Genomic DNA, 14807 nt, shown 5'->3' with positions numbered 1-14807 from the left:
TAAGGAGGTGGCGGCAGGTGGAGAATGAATTTCCCTGCAAATTTGCATCAGATCAGTAGTGTGTACCACGGGGTGCCTGAGAGAATACATGCTAACAAGACGAATTGAATTCTTCATTATCATTCCAATCACATTCTTTCCTGGATTCAAAACTCTTTTCTTTTCTTTCCTTTCCTCAGAGAGATGCTTCTGGACAGCCTGACCAAATCATCAAGAACATGCCAGAGATGGCCAATCTGGTGTATAATATGTACATGCACATGATCCAGACCTCCCAGAAGCACAGACAGGTAAACACCTTTGTGATGAAACTGTCATCAGTGCAGGACCGAGGCTGTCTCCAGTGTTATAGGATAACACCACACATGATTAGAACAAGCTGTATCTGACTTAGTTTAAAACTATCCTGACATAGTTTAAATGTTATTAGGAATTACAGATCTGCTAATCAGTGTCTGTCTCACTTGTATTTTTAACCTTTGACCTTGAATTGAGGACTGCCAGGTATGTGAAGACAGGAGCTCACCAGATTTTTTTATTATTGTTTTCTATCTTGTGCGTTCTTGACTTAAAACAAGAATATTTGAGCAACAAAAATTCCCGAGAAAAATCACATTAGCACCGTATCCTGGCAGAATGCACCAAGATTGAATATTTAGTGATTCTAAACAAAGGGGTGGAAATGAACTCTGAACATTTTGAATTTGTTTCCTCACCTTATTTTCCGCTTAGCAACAACAGCAGCAACTGGCTCAGCCTCCGCAACAAGGCAAGACAGAAGCAGCGGCGGACAGAGTGGCAGCCAGCTCTGAGGAACCGCAGGAAGAAACCCCCATGGAACAGGAAGCCCCAGAAGGAGAGGCAAAACCGGAACCAAAGCCTGAGGACATCAGTGACGTCAAAGAAAGTCAAGACACAGAGGAGCGTGCAAAGATGCCCGAGCATCCCGGCAGAGACAGCGACAGCGACAGTGGAGAGGAGAAGTAGGACATCTAGATATGGGACTGATTTCAAGTTAAAGCTTCACTCATAAAGGGGACCAGGTTGAATGTCCCTCAGAAAGTGGAAAACTTAGTATGGAGTCCATGAAGTTGTTTTCTACTGACAGGCGATAATGGTGTAACTGTTTCATAAATTTTTCTAGATGATTTGAATTTTGTAACCACAAGTCCTTTTTTATTAAAAAAATAAAAGTCCTTCATTGTCTGTAACATCGTTTACATCACAGTGGCTGCACCAATCCAGAGCTCATAATACTCTTATCTGTATTCCTCTCACATGCAAACGTTGATAGACAAATAACCCGTATATATTCAACATGTTTAAGCCTTGTTCAAATCTCTCTGTCATGATACGTTCATCCATTCATCTGTTTCTCTCCTCTGCTTTAAGCACAGCTGAAATCTGGTTGGCTCAGCCGATACGAGCAGCACAAGCCGCGACTAAGCTGCGTTTGTAGGTCAGTCACTTCACCCAAGGGCCAGTGTGCATGCTGGGGGATTTCAACTCACCCTCTGGATGTACACAGTCACTCAACCAGCAAGCCCTTAAATCCTCTGCCATTCATAACTTTGCGTGGAGTGCTCACAGCATACGCCTCTGCTGAATATGACATATTGAAAAGATCGCTGTTGAGGTTTCGCAACCAAATTCAAGCAAATAACTCGAGGTTTTATGCCGCGTCAAAACAAACGTTCAAAAGCGAAGTTCAAGCAGTCTAAGTACTTAAATCCAGCTAAAATCAAGAGGTCAAGGCAGTCCTCAGCCCTGCAGGCAAAAAAAAAAAAAACAGACTGGAAGTTTATTCATTATCATGCACCAGAGGTTGGCTGTTGTTACATCATATCACAGGCAGACCGAGAGAACAGGTCAGAAGCACAGCTGCTCCAGCCTGGGCCCGTCTGAAGACCTGATGGAGAACCATGTGTTGATAGATGCGGAGAGACGCATATTCTGCCTTCAGTCAAGTGTGGGGCAATGAAATGTCTGTTGTTTTCCATCATGTGAGAGAGGGGCACTCCGGGTCGCAGTAAGCATGAGAATTTTTCGGAGTCGACGGCTAAGAACGTGATTAGATTACGAGGTTAGGGGAGATAATCTCTGTCTGCTCTGTGTCTATGAATAACAGAGCATAGAAAAACAAAACAAGAATATCAACATACTGTGTTGTCTAACGCTGAAATATTGCTGCGTTCGCGTTATTACTTGTGGACACATCCTCAAAAATAGCCTTTCATGCAGAAATCGTCCAATTGTACATGTCATTCTATCATGTGTTTCCAACCTCCCCCTCTCCAAACCCATGACAGCAAGCACACACTCTTGAGTCACATGAATGTCTGCATTGGGTAATATCCTCCCCGTCCTCAAGAAGACTTCCAGTTACCAACTTTCTGTTTTCTCCCAGCTGGCCTCTCAAGAATCCAGTTGCCTGTGGTGCCTCGTTTTAGTCAATTAGAGCTAACTGGTGGGAAGTGGCTACTGCTGTTCACACAACATTTTCTGGAAGTCTAAAGCAAGATCTGGGAGACTGGACGGAAGAGCTACGAGCGAGCAGGAGATCAGGAGCGCACACTTCCTCCACAACCTTTTATCTGCTGAAGGTGAACATGTCTTTTATACTCACACGACAGGTATTCATTAGGTTAATTGCTACTTTGCAAAGCTTTTCCTTCTAACCTCTGCTACCGGGCTGATGTGTCACTGAGCTAACAGCATGCAGTAAAACTGTTAATGTACTTCTGGTTATGAGCACAGATGCTGTGTTAATGGTCTCTGTAGAGTAGTCTGTCATTTGTCACAACTTTTGTAGCAGCACATTTCAGGAAAAAAAAGTGTATACAAGGTGCAAGGGGAAGAATTGGGATGGCAATCAAATAGAGCGAGCTAAAGGGTTTTATTAGAGGTTCGAGGCTATTACAGAGGTCAGTCCAGCAAAGACACCCTGCCCTTAAAATAATTACCCTTTTAGGGGGCTTGTGTGGTTTTTGTTTTTTCTTATAATGTTAAGGCGTTTGCCAAAAGCACGGTATCCACTGTGGGACACGCTCTTGTTGAATGTGAAAATTATTTCCCAACCCTACATGACAGTGGTGTCACAACAGGAAATCACACATTATGCAGTCAAGACAGAAGAGCCTGCAGGGGGAGGAGGGGGGGGAAAAGGATCTGACCGTGGCTTCTTAAAGCTAAAACAGGCTTAGGGAATCTGACAGCAAACAACACTTTCACACTCACTAAAACCATCAGTTCTACAATCTGAACTTCAAGGCTGAGCCTCAGGGCGGATTGTTCTGGTGGAACCCCTCCCACACACCACCACCATCACCACCACCACACACAGACACACAAAAGCCCCTCTTGCTTCATATTTCTTAGAAAATTGTCTTGTTTTAAAGTCTCCAAGCACATCATCAGATGGGGATGGTTCATAAATTGCACAGCATTCCAATGAGCAATTTTTTCACCATGGATTTAGCAGCAGGCATGTTAATAGCTCAAATTAGCTGCACATGATACTCCTGGCTGCTGTTTATCTGCACTGACAGATGAGGTAATGCTCATTACCAAAGTTATGCATGATCTCTGCTGATCTGCTATTAGTGGGTGACTAATGTGCCAGTGCTGGTATTCAGCGTCACGTATGGGTGGCATGCTGACTACGACAGGGTGGCTGGTGGTTACTGCTTGGCGTTGCTAGCTTATCATGCTTTGTCAAGGCCAGTGCCTAATCCCGACAAGTACATCCAGATCATCAACAGGGTATGTTTCAATCCGATAATCTCCAATCATCACTGAAGAGACTAGGACACTCAAAGTAACACTTTGATGCGGTTGTAACGACTGACCAACACACACGCACGAAAAACTCCCAAAAATGTCCCACATTTTTCAGGGTGAGCTGCATGTGTGAACGCAAAAGGTCAATTTTTTTCTCCTCGAATTTCTGACTGTATGTGTGTGCCTGAGAGGCCTGTCCCCCCTGGAGAATTTCCGGTCAGCAACCAGTGCAATGATTCTGTTTAATGTTTGCTTCATAATTATATTTGCTTAGTATTTTCTTGACCACTCACTGATTGATAGTTTGGAAGACCTATCCTCAATTCTTCAAGGTTTTTTCCAGAGCACAGTCAAAAAGGCTTTTTTGAGTGTACTGACACGTTGATATCAACTTTTAGCTGTTGAAGCGTTTGGCTATGCAAAGCCTGCAGAAGTCCACTGTGATATTAAACGTTTATCTTCTTTCTTTCCTCAGTCTAGGATGGCCAGTTGCGGGTCTTGTTTCTGGTGCATAATCTGGCTGGTGGTTCTGCTTTGCATTGGCTGGCCCCTCGCTATCATCTTGGGGGGCCTCTACGGCCTTGTCAGCCCCCTCACCACCTGCCTCGGCCTGAACCAACTCTCCGATCTGCTCCTGGAGGGGGCCAACCTGGGCCGAACCTGCGCCAATAACATGAGGCACGGCAAGCCTTTGTGCTGAGATCAATCCGGAGAGACCATGGCAAGAGACGGAAGGCTGACAGTGGCCCTTCTACAGAGAAAATCCCTTCACTTTGAGGAGGAATTTATTATGTGGAGGTATCTGGAGATGATTAAAAATAAAGTGAGAAACTTTTTTTTTATGTTTAGCAGTTTATGTAACAATAAGGTCCGGAAGGTCTGGAAAATGGATTCCACTCGTTCTGTTAACACATAATTAACCATGGATTTCAAATTTGTGTGGGTTTGTCAGGAAGGGAACAGGCTTTGTGTTCATGGTCTGTGTTTGGTGTTTAATTCATGATGACACTGCAAGAAGAAGATAAGAGTTAAAAAAGGCAATTTAACAATGGAAATGCTTAGACTTGTAAATGACTGTATGGAAACTTTTAATGCGATTAAAACCGCTTTTGAACTTGCCCTCAGTGTTTGTCGACTGACTTATTGTACGCAGTAATTCCACGTTTTAAGTGAAGGTAAATAGAGACAGGACTGAGGAGATATGGGTACATGAATTTCCGATTTCCCTCAAAAATTTGTTTACCTGCTTGTTCCCATAAAAGAGGAATCAAGGAAGGCGGTGATATTATTCCCCGACAGTGAGTCCTTTCTACCCAGTAATATACCACCCACATGAAGGCATCAAACGTTTAAAGCTGCATTACAATGTTCAGTTGGCCGAACATGCAATCATCTGTTGTGTTTTACAGTGATTGAAATTAAGTTTCAAACCGCAAATTATGACAAAAAGTCCTACTCTTTTAACTGTGTTTTGTTGAGAGAACAAGCTGGCTATAGTGGCTAAAGGCTCCCATAGGCTATGTTTGCTAGCTAGATGCTTCATTTGGCAAACAGTGTTTTGGGGCCGTGCAGGTGCTCTGCAGTCAACATTGATGTGATTCTTCTGGATTTTCCAACTTGAGATGTTGACCCACAAGACTGTAATAATGTGTGACTGTGTGTCTCATAGGTGGCTTTAAACTTCACTTGGGCTGCGTGCCTAGTATAGTTTATCAAAGTGCATGTTCAACGGTTTTAGATCTTTATTTTTATGTGTAAAATATTTGAGGTTGCTAACTACAGGACGAACTGCAATCGCTTACTTCGCTCAACCATGTGTGGCGACTTGAGTCAATATGCTCTGCAGGTGAGAAAAAAAAGAGAGCTGGTGGACCAATGCTACGTTCCTTCTAAAAAGACTGAGGTCAACATCTCATGTGAAATATGAACCTTTTAATAGGTTTTTTCATTGTTTTGTGTGGCATGTTGTGCCCAATTAAAAAAACCGTTGAATTTCTTCTCTCTCTTTAAAACACAACAAAAGAAAGCTGAATCTCTTCTGTCTGCTCTGAAAACCATATCTGAGTGTTGGCACAAGTTTTTTTTTTTTTGTGGAAACAAAAAGAATCCTTTTCCAGGATGAAACTCTTCTAAAATAAGGTATATTCTTTAGTATGTATCTCTCTCTCTCTCTCTCTCTATATATATATATATATATATATAAATATATATATATATATATATATATATATATGTTTATGTTTACTGGAACCAAACTTAGAGAGATAGTTTGACAAAGTTTAGGGGTGCTTCTGTCAGCAGTCAGCCAAAGATTGAAAAGCACTCAGAAAACAGTGTGAAAGTGAAACGACTGAGCTGACTCTGGGATATGGAGTGCCAAGTCCTTGAAACTTACAGAGTGTCTTGAATGGTGGGACCCTGTGTCTCGACTGGTTTTAATGCTACTTGTTTTTTAGTCTTTGTATGAAGTGGTTAAAGACTGGAGCTGGGCTTTAAACTTCTGATGAAATTTTTAACTTCTGGACTGAAAGGTTGAGCCTGTTTTTACCCTGAGACTTGAACCTTTGAAAGCAAGCTTCTTAAGAAGAGATTGAAAAGTTTTGACACCAAAAAAATGTTCTGAAGAAGTTTGATGCTGTGGCTCAAAGGGCCGTAATGCTGTACTGAAGTTTTGACATTATGGGTTTCATGCATGCATGAGTTCCAAAGTTTTGAAAGCAAACACCCAGAGGAGAGGGTGAAAAGTTCTCAGCGAAAAGCTTGAATGTTTAACTTTTACGCAGCACTATATGCAGAAAGCTAATTAATCAGATCATTTTTACTGGGCATGGAAGGAGGAGGATAGAGGCACAGTGATGACAAATATGCCAGAGGATGGGCAGTTTAACTGAGAGCAATAATACGCCAAATGGATCCATCGAGATGAATGAGGTGTTGTTGGAACAAAATACCACCTTAAGGCAGGTGAGGTCTATGCTAGCATGCCATGCAGCATGTCAGAGGAAGATCAGGCTCAGTTTATTTTTATTGTTTTAAAACTTGTTATTAGTTTCAACCTCTGTGACTCACATGACTGTGCTCGGAGCCAAACAGGGGAGGGAGGGGGAAAGGCTTGTGTTTACCAGATATTTGAGAAGCATATCAAGGTGAATTACTTTTTGCATCTGGCTCTAATTAAGCAACATTAGGTCACCTTTTGTTGCAGTGTTTCAGACCGGGTTCACGTGGCTTCAGTATACTGTACATGCAGACATGGTTCGCTTTCTGAAAACTGTTTTTGAACAGTTCCACTAAAAAAATGTTAAAATAATTGTTGTGCTCTGCAATAATAAAGTATTCTTAGATTCACATTTCTAAAAGGTTTTTGGACAAATAAAACATATTATATTTTATTTGAATACACTTTCATTTAATACAGAGTATCTATAACATAGTTCAAATGTAACTTTTACTTTATGGTTGGATGGATGAGAAACAAACTTTTGATATCTTTTGATTCTTACTTTACAAGTTCAGTGTGTTCCCTTCGAACATGCTGCTGAAATGTGCAGCCGAAGCACCTTCAGTTCTTTTATCTTGTAGCAAACTTTTGAAGCTGCTGAGACGAAAAGGAAAACTTGAAACACATTGAAAGTTCAATGGGAAAGGCAGAAGACCTGAAGAGGTCAGACAGGGACATGCTACAGAGCAGGAACTGGATGGCACATTGTTGAACAGCTGAGGTGTTTACTGGAGGCAAACTGTGCAACACTTAAAAAATGACTTTATTGAACCCTAAGCAGGGATTCTTTTTGAAGCAGATTTGACTTCCTAACAGCAGGGTGAATGAATATTGCAAAAATAAATAAATTATAAAAGCCATCGTGTTGGACTTACTCATGTTGTACTGCTTAAAAAGCTCAGCTGAACTGTTTGAATATATGCAAGGCGATCAGAGACCAGAGCCTATTTAGCTGAAGGTATTTGGGTATTTTGCCTAAAACTCTCCCATCAGTCCTGACTGGTTCTGTGCTTTCCCAGACACCACCAAAATAGCTCCACATTCATAAATACTTTCCAAAATACTCTTGCTGAGCAGCCTACCTATAAATCTGGGTAGCTGTCTATTTTGTAGCTTATTCAAATTTGATTCATGAATATTTCATTTCCAATCCAAAAGCGCTTTTTAACCTCATTTTCTACCCCTCTCAGAGAAGTGATGCACATAGTGACAAAAACTCATTCCAATGCAGGCTGTAATCTGAGACAAATCCATTTTTTATAAAATGAGGTGGCCAATGCCCGAATGTGTGTTGCAATATTTATTCGAGGGTCATATGAGACCTAGTTAGATTGCTTTTTTTGTCAGCCGAGCTCTGTTCCCAAACATCCTGAGGATAGACGCCACTTGCCAAAAAAAGAAAGGGGAAAAAGGAATTGCCTGATTTTAGTTCAACTTTCTCTGTTTTTTTCCTCCCAGAAGTCTTGGCACAGGAGCACAGCAGGCGATAGGCCTTGAAGCCAAGCTGACAGTGTGGCACTGAGGGGGAGAGAGAGAGAGAGAGAGAGGGGAGAGAGGGGAGAGAGGGGAGAGAGGCCTGGCGTTGGAAAAAGTCTGGTCCTATTGGCTGCAAGGAGACCTGGGAGGCAGAAGAAGAAGGTAGGGGGGAGCAAGATGGAGCAAAAGTATAGGCCTCCCTGTTCAATTAACCACATACTGCTCTGTAATTTCACCCTCACACACACACAGACACGCAAGGTGGGTGGGTACACTGTTAAATGGCTGTGTGAGGAAATCACAGTTTGCAAAGCCTCAAAATGGGCCACTTCACCAGTGTGCAAGAGGAAGATCTGGTTTCCTCAGAAGACTCATTTAATTTTGTTTTTGTCGAGGGGTTAAGGCTCGGCTAATTTAGTGATTCCAGTCATAGTTTATTGAAGTAAGCATCAAGGCCACTGAGGTCCCGCCCACTTTAGTTTTGGGGGGATGAAATCTGGGGCTCACGTTTTTTAAGAGAAGTTCATGTTTGACATTAACATCTCCAACATGACAGACACTTGAGAAGCTTGTTTCAGTCAGTGTGTTTAGACTATATGCACTACATTAGGTTGTTTTACTATGCATCATATGATGTGTTAGAGTTATGATTATTTCAACTGCATATTACCACTGAGACTTTTAGCTTGCAGTGGTGTTGAACTGTCTGGAAATGAAATGTATGTCTGGGTTGAGAAAGTTTGTAGACGAAAAAAAAAAGATCTGATTGAAGTATTAAGTAGCTTTTTTTTTTTTTTTAAACATTTGTAGTTTTAAAGTCAAATATAAATGATAAACAAAACGACTGAATTAAAGAATTATTGTTTGTTGCAGCCCTTGTGTTGCATGAAGCTTAATTAAAAGGCTTGGGACTTATTTCCTTTTCTTGAATATTGATGTTGTTGCATTTTGTTTGAGTGAATTTCATCATTCTCTAAGTAAAATAATGAACATAAAAAAAAAAATAAAAAAAAAACATCTTCTTGACCCGCTTGTGAGCCTGAACTCTAAAATCAGAGCCTGTCTCTTTAGTGAAGTCTTGACACGTGTTGCCCTGGAGCCATTTTCATAACAGACTCATAACACACAAAACAACTGTGAAATGTAGGAAAGTGAGACTTACTGACCAAAGTATCAGTGGTAATGAATGAGCACAGGATATCTGAAGCCATACTGACAGTGATCCAGCTCTGTGCTGCTTTGAGGTGCTAACGGGGGACTTCAACCTAAGCCAGAGGGTTGTCACTCAGTATTCAACACCGCGGGCAGAGAGAGAACACCCAATTTTCACAGAGCAATAAGTCTTCTCTTTGCTCTGCCCTTTAAATGGCCTCTGACGCGCTAGCACAGAAAAATGCACCATGTTGGATGAAACAAAGCGCTTTCAGACGGTTTGTATTGAGCGAGTTTGTGATGAACAGCTAAAATGCTACATTCCAGTGCAGGAACATCCTATATATGTACACATTATTGATTAGGGTACAAAACCATGCCTGCATCAGGCAAAGACTCCCCTCAGGGTTCTGTTAAAGGGGTTGTTCTATTTTTATGATGTGAAATTCCCACAAAAAAAATCAATAGTTTTTTTTGTGTGTGCTGGGCAGTTTTGTCCTTATTATTTCATTTCTACAGCTGAATAATGAGGTAAAGCTCCTGAGGGGTTGGGTCGTAGGTAGGCCATGATGATTTCATCTCAGTGAAGTGAAAGTCACACTACAGGGCTGTTTGAGCAACCTCCAAGTGTCTCTGTGTCTAATCTAAGCACTGGCATGAGCCTCTCGCACCTGTGGGTGCCATAAGAATGAACTGAACAAATATTTCAGAGCTTAACAATACCCTTAAATACATCCTTACCCCTTATGCTAGCAGCGACGGCACCTGAAACACGATGAAAAAGGGCACTGAAAAGCCAGATTTGATGGGAATCAAATATCCTGGCACAGGAGCAAAGTCGTGTTGAAAGCAGCTGCCCACCTTTCCCTCGTGTTCCTCACAGTTGCTCTCTGGGCAGACAGACTTTGCTAAGCTCCGGTCATAAAATGTTAGCATTATTTGAATACTGGGGCAAAAGGATGCTTAAAGCAGGACCTCAGCCTACCATTCATTACATAAGAGCCCAACAAAGAGTCACACAGTGAAGGGTCATGGCTCGGGGTCGGGTGACAGCAGCATATGATTCATGGCTTGCTGTGCCCTTTTGTCTTGTCCTCCTTGTGGTGGGACCATCCACTGCTCTTAGCTAGTGTTGTTTCACAGCCTTCAGAGCTCAGTCGTCGTCCCTTTCAAGCAAACGCCCGCTTTCATTCCCTGAGTCTTCTGCTTTCCTCTGTGCAGACAGAACATGGCATGTGTCACAGCAGGAGATGTTCCTTTTCGCTTATTGTTTGGATGTAAGGAACAACACATCGTATTAACATTGCTCTGGATGCATCTGTAAAGGTTTTCTTACAGGGAAGAATACATTACCTTGACTTTGGTTGCATAAAAAGATCATTACCAGACCAGTGGCTGATGTTTGAGGTAATATGTGTTCAGACAGAGGAAAAGAAATGTGCAAGGGAGAAAAAATACAATATATTGCTATAAACGTTGCTATTGTCCTGAAGCAAATGTACAAGTTGGCCTGCATATTGTGTGCATTAGTTCAATGTTCTGCTAAATATAAACATTCAAAGCAACCTTGAGCTAAAGCAGGATTATTTTTTTTTTCATTTTTCCTTAAGTGGACACAGCACAATATATATTCTTTTGCCATATGTGCAGTCCAGTTGTTTTTTGTTAATGAGAATGTGTCCAGGCTTGTCAGGAAATTTAATAACATGGCTTTGAATGTAAGGGGGAGGGGGGCTGGCTCTATTAGGTATACTAACATGGGAATGTTTGGTCTGCAGTGGAGGCTTCCCCCTCTCAGACATGGAGCTTCTAATGGAGTCAAACAGCAGCTGACATCAGCTGTGTGACACAAGTACCTCTCCATTTGCTCCTGTTGAGACCTACAAGTGTCCTGCCAGTCTAAACTCATGTGTCTTCCAGAGACCTTTACAGAAACACAGACAATATAGAGAAATGATTTTTTTTTTTTTTTTTTTAAAGATAATTAAATAGATGTGTACTTTCATGATGGTAAACTAAAGGATGGGGGGGAGGGGGGGGACTGGTAATATCATTGTGATTTATCAATGGAGAAGAGATCAAAAGGAAGCCTGCCGTCGTCTGTCCTCCACGCATGCGCAGCAGGCACAGCTGTGCGCGCGGGAGTTCCCGGTCCTTTTGATGCCATTCATGGAGCTGCTGTTGTCAATGACCGGCCAAATATGGAGAAGGGGTCGCACTGCTTGGCCCCTTCTGACGCACACTTATCAGGGTATAAATTGGTCAGAGGTGACACTTCACCACCCTAGGTTAACACACTCAACATTCGCCCGGTGCTGATCTGGTGAGTACAAGGACTAAAGAAAAGAAAGAAAAAAAACAACCTGTGGATATATCACTTGATGATGGAAAAGCATGTTTAACTCAGTTGGAAATGACTTGTCATCTTTGCCAAATAAAGTGTCTACATCTAACTGAGAGGAATCCTCTAACCCATTTCATCAACTCCTTGTGTTTTTCCAGCTGTACCATATTTGAATATTTAAAAAGAATAATAATAACACATGCAACTTTTGTAGCATTTATTATTTACATTATTCATAGGCACAACTGATCACCATTATCTGGGTAGTTTGTCCACTAATATGACCAATGTGTTTGAGTTTCCTGTGAGAAGACTAATTTTTAATCACCCTATCTATACAAACAGTTACATTTCATGATCTACTTGCGCGCGCTGACAGAGCTGATATCATGTGCGACGATGATGAAACCACCGCTCTGGTGTGTGATAACGGCTCCGGCCTGGTAAAGGCTGGGTTCGCCGGCGATGACGCACCTCGCGCCGTGTTTCCCTCCATCGTTGGTCGCCCTCGTCACCAGGTACAGTACAACCTTCTGAATTCTGCAAATAATAAGGACGAATATCATTTGGGGTTGTTTATATTACATCTAAACAAGATTCGGGTGTAGGTTAGGGCCCGACTCTGTGCGTAATTACGCACGTAAATTCACATCTACATTTCAATTGATGACTAAGTAAAACCGATCATTTTCAGATTCATTCTGTATACAGAATAAGTTATGCTATTTTATGTCAATGAGCAGCCTTCCATTTCATCACTGACTTCTTGTTTTAATTGTTACCAGGGTGTCATGGTTGGTATGGGCCAGAAGGACTCTTACGTCGGTGACGAAGCCCAGAGCAAAAGAGGCATCCTGACCCTGAAGTACCCCATCGAGCACGGCATCATCACCAACTGGGACGACATGGAGAAGATCTGGCACCACACCTTCTACAACGAGCTGCGTGTTGCCCCAGAGGAGCATCCCACTCTGCTGACAGAGGCCCCCCTCAACCCAAAGGCCAACAGAGAGAAGATGACTCAAATCATGTTCGAGACTTTTAATGTCCCTGCAATGTACGTTGCTATCCAGGCCGTTCTTTCACTGTACGCTTCGGGTCGCACCACAGGTATGGCAGCTTCCTCAGGTCTGTAAATAATTAGATGAGTTTATATGTAACTGAAATGTTCACGTGCTTCTAGGTATTGTGCTGGACTCCGGCGACGGTGTGACCCATAACGTGCCCATCTATGAAGGTTATGCTCTTCCTCACGCCATCATGCGTCTGGATCTGGCTGGTCGTGACCTCACAGATTACCTCATGAAGATCCTGACCGAGCGTGGGTACTCATTCGTCACAACTGGTGAGAAATCAGAGCTTGGATTGGCTCTATGTCATCTATCTGGACAATACAATCTAAAGAAACTGTCGCTTTACTTGTGGCGCACGTGATTATCTTTACGCATTTTCTGACACTACAATAACAAACATTTCATAATCCTGTTCTATCCCAGCTGAGCGCGAGATCGTGCGTGACATCAAGGAGAAGCTGTGTTACGTGGCTCTGGACTTTGAGAACGAGATGGCCACCGCAGCCTCCTCCTCCTCTCTGGAGAAGAGCTACGAGCTGCCAGACGGTCAGGTCATCACCATCGGGAACGAGCGTTTCCGCTGCCCAGAGACCGTCTTCCAGCCCTCCTTCATTGGTGCGTAAAGGCGACAAGACATCGCCATGTATACTGCAAACTTAAACGTAAACTGTAACTTCAAATCTTCACGAACTCATCAAAATATAATGATGGCCAAAATAACAATAAAAGAAATATTTATAACTTAGGTGGATCTATTCACCCACACATTGAGATAAGTGCTTAAGGATGTTAAAATGCAATTATATCACTTAAACCATCATTGGAGAAAGTAAACTACTATTCCAAAAGTTTCAGGCAAACACTGATAAATCTACTGTATGATAATCGAGTACACTGCAGATGTTTGTAGTTTTATTTTTTTCTAAATAGAAGTGCAACTTAATTACATTTGTTGTTGTCTGTCTACTTATGCTGTTTCACCGGCCAGTGGCTGATAAACAGTTGTGGATACTCTAAACGAGGGGCTGATTGTTCCCATTTGTGCTGCAGCTTGCGTAAATGTTGGCGGAGCTGTCAGTTTCAGCACCTGTTAGGACAGCTGACGTAGGTGCCACCGTGACATTTGATTGTGTTGCTACTATGAAGGTGGAAGGTGTAAAAGTTGCCCTCTGTGTTGGCACAGGCATGGAATCTGCTGGCATTCACGAAACTACTTACAACAGTATCATGAAGTGTGACATTGACATCAGGAAGGACCTGTACGCCAACAACGTGCTGTCCGGCGGCACCACCATGTACCCCGGTATCGCTGACCGCATGCAGAAGGAGATCACGGCTCTAGCTCCCAGCACCATGAAGATAAAGGTATTTTTAACTCCTTGCTGGACTGTCTGTCAGACTCCTGAGCGCAGAGCCAAATAAACACGTTTTTTTTTCTGTTTTAGATAATCGCTCCTCCTGAGAGGAAGTACTCCGTGTGGATCGGCGGTTCCATCCTCGCCTCTCTCTCCACCTTCCAGCAGATGTGGATCAGCAAGCAGGAGTATGACGAGGCCGGACCTTCAATCGTTCACAGGAAGTGCTTCTAAGAACCATACTGCCACCCCCCAACTCACTCTCCTCCCTACAGTACGTCTGTCCCACCATTCCAACTCGGTCCTTTTTGTGTATTGTCGTCAAATAATTTGTTTTCACACTCAAGTGCAATTATTACGATTTGTATAGGTTTATTAATAAAACGTAAGATCTGAGAGTTGGTGAAGCTGCATCGTTTAATGTTTATTTTGAGTGCAAATCGAGGAAGAATAACGTTGACTCGAAGCATCTGTTAAACGCTATTCCTCTTCTTTCGTTTAAATCTCTCTTTGTCTCTCAAAAGCAGCCCGACCCTGTCCTGTTGTCACGTGGGTGCATGGGTAGAGGTTATTAAAGATTTGAATTAGAAAAGATTACAGTGAGCGGAGAGGATAAGCCACCTCAT

The 14807-nt window shown here is 42.5% G+C and overlaps 2 protein-coding genes and 1 long non-coding RNA gene across 3 annotated transcripts in view; all 3 read left to right on the top strand.

The window, feature by feature from the left end:
• aqr (aquarius intron-binding spliceosomal factor) overlaps positions 1-1196 on the top strand; it is a 47706-nt gene extending 46510 nt beyond the window's left edge. The window contains exons 35-36 of the mRNA XM_079369557.1: positions 180-290; positions 733-1196. Of these exons, the coding sequence (XP_079225683.1) occupies positions 180-290; positions 733-987 (366 nt within the window). The 3' untranslated portion in view covers positions 988-1196. The remainder of the gene's footprint in view (positions 1-179; positions 291-732) is intronic.
• Positions 1197-1781: 585 nt separating this feature from the next.
• LOC306841008 lies at positions 1782-4904 on the top strand. Its single transcript, XR_013781423.1, has 2 exons — positions 1782-2603; positions 4256-4904. It is a non-coding gene; the product is annotated as an uncharacterized lncRNA (long non-coding RNA).
• Positions 4905-12132: 7228 nt separating this feature from the next.
• On the top strand, positions 12133-14527 carry LOC306840891 (actin, alpha cardiac muscle 1-like). The gene is made up of 6 exons (XM_079370474.1): positions 12133-12271; positions 12539-12863; positions 12937-13098; positions 13250-13441; positions 14010-14191; positions 14272-14527. The coding sequence occupies exons 1-6, from the start codon at positions 12143-12145 to the stop codon at positions 14413-14415; spliced, it is 1134 nt and encodes a 377-aa protein (XP_079226600.1). The 5' UTR covers positions 12133-12142; the 3' UTR covers positions 14416-14527.
• The last annotated feature ends 280 nt before the right edge of the window (positions 14528-14807 follow it).

Source organism: Symphodus melops (genome assembly GCF_947650265.1).
Source record: "Symphodus melops genome assembly, chromosome: 19".
NCBI classification, from domain to species: domain Eukaryota; kingdom Metazoa; phylum Chordata; class Actinopteri; order Labriformes; family Labridae; genus Symphodus; species Symphodus melops.
Note: the sequence above shows the minus strand (reverse complement) of the source record. Positions and strands in the feature narration are given on the sequence as shown.